This window comes from Sinocyclocheilus rhinocerous, unplaced genomic scaffold, assembly GCF_001515625.1.
Source record: "Sinocyclocheilus rhinocerous isolate Xijiao unplaced genomic scaffold, SAMN03320098_v1.1 scaffold171, whole genome shotgun sequence".
In the NCBI taxonomy this organism is placed as follows: Eukaryota; Metazoa; Chordata; class Actinopteri; order Cypriniformes; family Cyprinidae; genus Sinocyclocheilus; species Sinocyclocheilus rhinocerous.
This window is the reverse complement of record NW_015642206.1, coordinates 278,488-286,821: the sequence shown is the minus strand read 5'-3', so window position 1 is coordinate 286,821 and position 8,334 is coordinate 278,488. Positions and strand designations below refer to the sequence as shown.

The window sequence follows — 8,334 nt, the reverse complement described above, 5'->3', positions numbered from 1 at the left end:
TATATATATATATATATATATAAATATTTATAGTGAGTGACCCTTATATAGAGAAACTTGTAATGTTTGGGGTTTTACCATTTTTTGAAAGAAGTTTCTTATGCTTACCAAGGCTACATTTGTTTGATCAAAATACAGTAAAAACATTAATATTGTGAAACAATTATTTCAGCCAGTCTTTAGTGTCACATGATCCTTCAGAAATCATTCTAATATGCCGATTTACCGCTCAATAATAATTTATTATTATTATCAATGTTGAAAACAGTTGTGCTGCTTAATAGTTTTGAGGAAAAATTATACTTTTTTTTAGGATTCTTTGATTAATAGAAAGTTCAAAAGAGCAGCATTTATTTGAAACATAAATCTTTGTAACAAATGTCTTTACTGTCACTTTTGATCAATTTAATGTATCTTTGCTGAATAAAACTATTCATTTCTTTAAAAAAAAAAATCTTACTGGCCCTGTTTTGAATGGTACTTTATATATAAATGTATATATTTTTTATAAATAAATGTATAATACTGTTACAAATGATATATTATTTATTCATATCAAAACCCTGATGGTCTTGAACTTACATTAGTGATGGCTTCAGTGTTGGCTCCTGTAACACAGAGATGACGCACCACCTCCAGACCACCGTTACTAGCTGCCAGGTGAAGAGCTGTTCTCCCAAACTACAGACAAATAAACAGCAAATATCTATTAACACTCTTTCTGAGAATTATTCATCACAAATGCTAACTAGAAAACAAAAGGTCAGAAAATTGTTCAAGTGTATAACAGTGCAGAATGCTTATGATTCAATTTCATATTAATATAATTCAGTTCCTCTTGACCTGTAAAGCCCTCAGTTAGAAGGAACTAAAATCGTCTTCCAGCTGTAATGGAAGTGCCATTTAAAAATTTCACACAGAATTAACAAGCATGCATAACTGGTATGTAAAAAATTCAAGAAAATTGCAACCAAGTAATTGGGGTCAGTTGAGGGGACTTTAAGAAGTGAAAAAGGAGTGGATGATGATTCAAGACTGACAAGAAAAAGCGCACTCATTAATACTTGAATAAAACAAAGGTAATAACTGGTATATAATGGTTTCTGAAATGACTGGAGAAAAAAAATCCCTTTGGAACCTAAACTGTGTTTATTGCATACATATCCTGAAAGTTTCCTTTAAATGCAAACATGTGGAAGCTTAAAGATTTTAGTTTGTTACAAGCCAAACATGTAATCGCTTTAGTATGGAAAAACATTCAAAGACCTTTCCTTTCACAGTGGACCAAAGAGATGTACGGAACCCGGGAAGTCACCTGTAGGAGAAAAAAAAACAATCCGTGGCGACGGTTTTGCATTCCGTCCCCTCAGTTTATTAACCGTACTCACGAATTCTTAAACGGTTCCCTCGGTTTAACAAATCGTGCCCACGGATTAATAAACCGTACCCACGAATTTCCAATCCGTGCGCTCAGATTTTGTAAACCGTACCTTCGGATTTTGAATCCGTACCCACAAATTCATAATCCGTGCGCACGCTTTCGCATTCCGTTCCCTCGGGTTTGTAAACTCATGGATTTGTGGCCCCGCCCCCACCGGCAGATTCAACCACGGTGCGGGATGCATAGTATTGTGTTTATTAAACATTATTTTTCATAGTAGCCTATGAATGAGACCATGATCCGCACTCACAAAATAGTCTTCTTTTTAGCGTTTATTTTATATGAATCAACAATAGGATAAAACACCACCGCCTGTGTTTTATAGCCTAAAATAAATAATAATAGCCTAATAAAAAGTAGAATAGAAAATTTCCTGAATTTTCTAAAAAAAAAAACTAGATGCAAGCACACCATGATCAAGGGTGAAGGGTAATCAATAATTATTTTGAATGGCAAGCTATCAATGTATACAACAAAAACAGCATGCATCAGAAGAAACAGAAGGTGTTTTAATATTAAAAAAAGACACAGTCCACCGTTAAAGAACAATAAATCGCCCTACCACTTCAGTTGTTAATGGCTAATATTTAATAAGTGTCTGTCCTCACCTTATCAGCAGAGTCCAAGTTCGCCCCATGCTCCAGCAGACACTCCACGATGTCCTTGAAGCCGCGGGCAGAAGCGGTGAGTAACGGGCTCTCGCCCTCACGATTCCGGGCGTTCACATCACAGCCAGCCTCGCACAAGGCTCTGGCAACCGCCGAGTAACCATGCCAGGCTGCACAGTGGAGAGGTGTCTCCTGCTCCTGTGGAGGCATGAAAACATTCTTTGGCATTCATAAATAACCTTGAACACATGGAGCTAACAAAACAACATTAGTCTGTGTCAAGGCCATTTCATGTGATGAATTGCTCTTAATTAATTAGCCTGTGACCCTGACACCTCCAATGAATGTAACAATTTGAAACATACAATCCGTGGCTGTGTCTGCCTCCTGTTTGAAAAATAATGTGTTTTTTGAACATTAAAGCATGTCAACATATTCTGTTACACCAAATACACAAAATAATGATCTTTAAAATAGCATCATATGACCCCTTTAAGGTACAGCATGTTTTTAAGAGTGACTCCTTCCTGAAATCTATCAATTAGGACACTTTTGCTTTTGTGGCGGGAGATGGATGCTCCCTAAGCAGTATTTCTAAAAGCACAGGAAACTACCTGCCTATGAACGTTAATGCTGTGAGCTCATAGTGCTGAACAAATAAAGTGAGGCATGAACATGATTCGTTTTCAGCACTCCTGTCACTTCAGCACTTGCGAAACCATTCATTACATTTACATTTCCCACTGTCATCAAAGACATCTGAGATCAAGTATTTTCTTTTATAAAAGAACATTTTCTTTTTTTCCAAGTTGAACGTTACTAATATAAATACATTAGCATTCCAACGTTGGGGTTGGTGGGATTTTCTAAAAGAAGTCTCTTATGCTCACCGAGGCTGAATTTACTTTTGATTTTACTACAGTTTAAAATGTCTGTTTATTTCTGCGATGGCAAAGATGAATTTTCAGCAGCCATTACTCCAGTCTTCAGTGTCACATGCTCCTTCAGAAATCATTCTAATATGCTGATTTGCTGCTCAAGAAACATTTCTTATTATTATCGATGTTGAAAACAGTTGTGCTGCTTAATACATTTGCGGAAACATTTTTTGATGATTAGAAAGTTTAAAAGAACAGTACTTATTTTAAACAGAAATAAACAATTTAATGTATCCTTACAAAAATAATCTTACTGGCTACTGTAGTGTATACTGGAAACTACTTTAAAGTGCCCCTATTATGGATTTTTGAAAATTACCTTTCATGCAGTGTGTAACACAGCTCTAAGTGAATGAAAACATACTGCAAAGTTTTAAATCTGAAAGTGCACCATGTATAAAATTATTGTCTCTCAAAAGAAAGAGTCGACTCTGAATCATTGAAATGAGTCGTTTTTAAAACGAATCCCAAGCCGTTTCATGTTGACGTCAACATGAAACATTAGCATATTGCCCGCCCACTTGTTGATCTTTTCAATGAAAATGTTTTTTGACCTTGCATGCATGTCAATCTGTTGTTGGGGACTCCCAAAACCAAAATATGAACCTTTCATTACCCATAACAGGGGCAATTTAAAATAATTATGAATTGTGTAATACGGATCTAAATATTTATAATTAATTATAACTAGTTATGATTAATTATTCATATTTCCCCATGAGCTGATTCGCTACAGAAGTAATACTTAAAAAAAAGATACACTCAAGATCTTCATCATTAAAAATAGTACTTCATGTGGACTCACATGAGATGAATACTCCAGTCATATCAGAAGGCTAATAAGAGTAGCAGACATCTCATGACTGATGAAAAAACTAAGGTCACATGACCAACCCAACACTACTCTTTTTATATCTTTATCTACCCTTTAAATGTAGGGTGATGAAGTATCATGTCTGCATGAACAGGGTGTGCGGAGATATGCAAATATATGCACTGACAGTCAGGTAGGACAGCCTATCCTAATCATAATCCTTCGAACCAAGGAATATGATTGGATGAACATTTTATGGTTCTACGCCTTCCACAGACAATATAAATATATATAAATTCATTTAGACACTTAAGTTGCTGATTGCTATCAGGATGTGAAAAGACTTTCAAGCAGCGTAACAAAAAAAATGTTTTTATTATTTTTTTTTTTATAAATCACCTACCCTGCCTTTAATCGGTCATCTATTAAATTAAATTACTGTTAATATCGCATTTGCACAATGGTAACTGAACTTTTGCGTGATGCTGTATCCACACCGCTAAGTGTCATATATTAGTCCACAGAGGCTTGGGCTGTTCAGCGTGGTGTAGATCAGTTTGTGTGTGTGTGTGTGTGTGTGTTTGATACCTACCCGGTCCACTAGGTCAGGGTTGGCATGGATGCTGCAAAGGTATTGGACTACATCCACATTACCATAGCGAGCTGCCACATGCAGAGCCGTTTCTCCAGACTAAAACAGAATGTCAAACATTATGAATTACATGCTGACGTCTGCCCATAATTCAGTGATGAGCAGGCATTTTATTAATGTGATTACACCCTGATGATCTAAACAAAAAAATGCAATGACCATGTGTGTGTGTACATCAGGGAAACTATCAAAACTGCTGAACAAGAAACAGCTAAGAACTTCATTAAAGGATTTCCCTGCTGCCGAAGTAGGGTTATAGCAACTGGAAAGGCTGCGTAAACAGAATGTGACCCGTTCAAGGGAGAGATCTTTGTGTGCCAAAACCCTTCCCAAATCAGCTTTGCGCTGGACTTCCTCCTGGAAACAGTTCAGGCTGAGGCGGATGTTTAAAGAACTCGCTTTACACTCGTAATGATGAAGCTGCGGACACGCCAAGTGTGATTCTGTATGGCAGTCCCGACAAACTCAACAACACTTTACCCGGCGAATTCGCTTGACTGAGCACACTTCACTAACTAGTGAGGCAGTCAACAATTATTTCATACAGTAGCAAACCTCAGGCCAGCGAGTAACCATAGCAACTGCAAATTACCAATGGGAAGTAGAGAGGCGTGTGAACTCAGAACTCAGTAGGAAAGGTTTTCTGGAGAAAAGGTGCCAGATGGGGAAACCCTTTGAAAAATCGAATCTGTCCTCTCCCTGGGGTTGTGATTGTTGAGTGTGTGTGTGTGAGAGAGTGAGGGAGATAGAGAAAGATGGAGGCACCTTATCTTGGATGTCCAGAGGGCACTTCTTTTCATGCAAGAATCTCAAGGTCCCCACATGACCATGTCGGGCGGCATGGTAGATAGCGGTGGCTCCAGTCTGAGGAAAAGAATGGCATGTTGTGTGGAGTTGTATGTATTTTCAGCCGTTTTGGTGTCTATCATGTCCAAATTTACCATTTAAACCCTGTTAAAACTACTGGTGAAACGTATTCAGTGTCTTCCTCTAAGTTTGATGTTTTTTTAATGAAATGAATACTTTAAGACATTAAAATGAACAATAGTATGAAGGGTCAGTAACTGCTGCTGAAAATTCAGCTTTGCCATCACAAGAATAAATTACATTTTAAAACATATTAAAATACAAAATACTAAACTGTAATATTTATTATAATATATTAATATATTATATACTATATTATATATTTATATATTATAACCTTTCAATATTTAAATTGAAATATTATTTCACAATATTAGGTTTTTTTTTTTTTTTTGTATTTTGATCTAATAAATTTAGTCTTGGTGAGCATAAGACATAAAACAAAAATCATACCAACCACAAACTTTTGAATAGTACATTATTTTCTTGTACATTAATTATCTGAGAGAATGGAGTACAACACCTTATCAAAGGCTTGAATCTCCGCTCCTTTTTTCATTAGCACATCAATGATCTGGACGTTTCCACAGCCCGCAGCAATCAGGAGCGGAGGGGTTCCGTGCTGAAATATGTACACACACACACACAAACAGGAATCACTTTATTGAATATAACAAGGCATTAATAGCTCCTCGTAGCATTCAAAAGCAGCTTTAATTAAACCTATAATTCTGAGTCAGCATGAGCATGCCAATTCAAATCAGCCTGATTCCTTTTTCATTGTTCGCACAGCAGTTTTAATTGGCGAAGAGCAATCACGTTGGTTGGTAAAAAATTCTTGCAGGCACAAGACTTGAATTGTTTCTCAAGAATGGCGATAAACTCCTCTGAATTAATAAATGCATGAGAGTCATGGGAATAGTGTTCCCTGTGCATACATAAACACAGAGAGCGCTGGACAGCTGTGAGGAATACAATTAAAAGCACGCTTGTCCCTTCACATCTGTGAGCAGATTACCATTTCATCAACCTCGGCCTCATTCCCTCCTTCTAAACAAACACTTTTCCTGTGTCACACACATGCCATACACACAAGACATTCGGTATCACCGTTGGGGTGGGGTGGGGTTATGTTAGTTCGTTTGAGTTTCCCTCTTTTCTTCGCTTTCAAATGGCTTGTAAAAGTGCCGTGCGCATTGTAGGGTTTTTCAGCTCAACAAGGGAAATATTTATGACTAATTATAACTGGTTATGATTAATAATAAATATTTAGATTATATCTTCGAATTAACTGTAGCAGAATCAATATTACAATTATTTGATCTGTCCGTCCACCGAGCAGACAATATAATCATTTATCAATTCAAGGAACGATTATTTTCCTGGCCAAGGAAGAATAAACTGTCCTTCTTTATGCAGTGCTAGCAGTAATTTAGCAAATGTAGCAAGGGTTCAAACATTCATTGACTTCGAATTGTGAGCAGCAAACAGAAGCAATCGATCGTGAATATAAGGGATTTAATAAATGAAACTATATCTAACATATAACTAAACAACACACATATATATACAGAATGAAACAAAGTAAGGAAAAGAGAGAGGAAAGGAAAAGGATGGCAGTATTTCACATCAATTTTAGACACAACCTTTGAGAAACATCAGAGAATCAAAAAATCACCTTAAAAGGGGCTGAGACTTAAACACGCATCTAAATAATTGTAAACGGTTACTTGCATTGGTTTCGATTGCTGAACAAGAGTCCTGATGAGGTAGACAACGGAGGTCTTTGATAAGTTCGTTAGGAGTGAGCTGGAGGTTTTACTTCTGGTTCTTCTGAAGAAGGAAAAGTCCACAGCGACTAAAGTTACTTGAAGATAAAAACTGCCGGAAAATAAAAACTCAAGAGGAAAAATCTTGAGAGTCTTGGAAAAGTGTCGTCTCAAACGAAGAGGGTTTCTGAGCAAAGATTATTTCGGGCTAATGCCTTTTGAGGGTTTGTATTCACACCCCCTTTTAGGTGGAATGGCCAATCAGAGGCATGAATTTTGAGCGGGAGAAACTTTCTTTGTCTCTTGTTTATGGCCCATTTGCATGTTTATTGCTGGTCTGGAAGATTGGTGCAGTTTTACCCAAAATATGCTACAAATAGTAAGATGCATTTCACGATCGCATAGTGTAGATCATTGTTTGAGGAATAAAGAGCTGATCATTTTGATACCAAGAACGAAACATCTAGAAGATCTTAAAGCAGAGATACACTCATATACCTGAATATAAGCATTGAGAGTCTAACTAATACAAATAAAAAGTTGTAACTAGGCTAATACAATAGGGAAACATACAAACAACACATGCATATACCAGATACAATTATAACTGATTAATTATAGTCTAAATAAAGAAATGTCTTTATGTGTGTGTGTTTGTGTGTGTGTGTGTTAGTTTGCTTGGTCAGCCGGCCTGGCCTGTTGTGCCTGGCCCCGGGGGGTCATTTACGTCTCTTTGGAATGTGTTTGAAACCCCACATGAAGGTGCGAGTGGTGAAACTGTTTAGCATCTCTTTGAGAGTGGGGGGGAACCATTTGACATTTAGCACCCATATAAGTGTAACGTCTGTGACCAGGACTGTAATTTATATGCAAATGTCAAAAGCTAAAAGGGTCTCTTAAGCCATAAAACCCAAAGATCATGCATGATTCTACGCAGACGCTACAGAGGTTATGTTCTAGTTTGTTCTAACACAAGCTTCAATGTTTACCATGTATGATGTGCTCTGTGTGTGTTTATATGTGATTAAAAGCCTAAGTGAAATCCTTATACTATAGTAATAACAATAAATTAGTCCTATGGTACCTACTTGTTGTTTATTAACATTACTCAGCATTATTAAATTAACATTACTCTTAATTATATAAATGTAACAAGGACATCTTAAAACAGTGATCCTCAAATATGGCTCATGAGATCCACTTTCCTGCAGAGTTTACCTCTAACCCTAATCAAACACACCTGAG

The 8,334-nt window shown here is 36.8% G+C and overlaps 1 protein-coding gene across 1 annotated transcript in view; it reads right to left on the bottom strand.

Annotated features, from left to right (window-relative positions):
• Positions 1-8,334, bottom strand: part of LOC107755715 (death-associated protein kinase 1-like) — a 95,088-nt gene that overhangs the window by 22,161 nt on the left and 64,593 nt on the right. The window contains exons 13-17 of the mRNA XM_016572599.1: positions 5,844-5,942; positions 5,219-5,317; positions 4,394-4,492; positions 2,044-2,247; positions 583-681 (exon numbers count right to left, since the gene is read on the bottom strand). Of these exons, the coding sequence (XP_016428085.1) occupies positions 583-681; positions 2,044-2,247; positions 4,394-4,492; positions 5,219-5,317; positions 5,844-5,942 (600 nt within the window). The remainder of the gene's footprint in view (positions 1-582; positions 682-2,043; positions 2,248-4,393; positions 4,493-5,218; positions 5,318-5,843; positions 5,943-8,334) is intronic.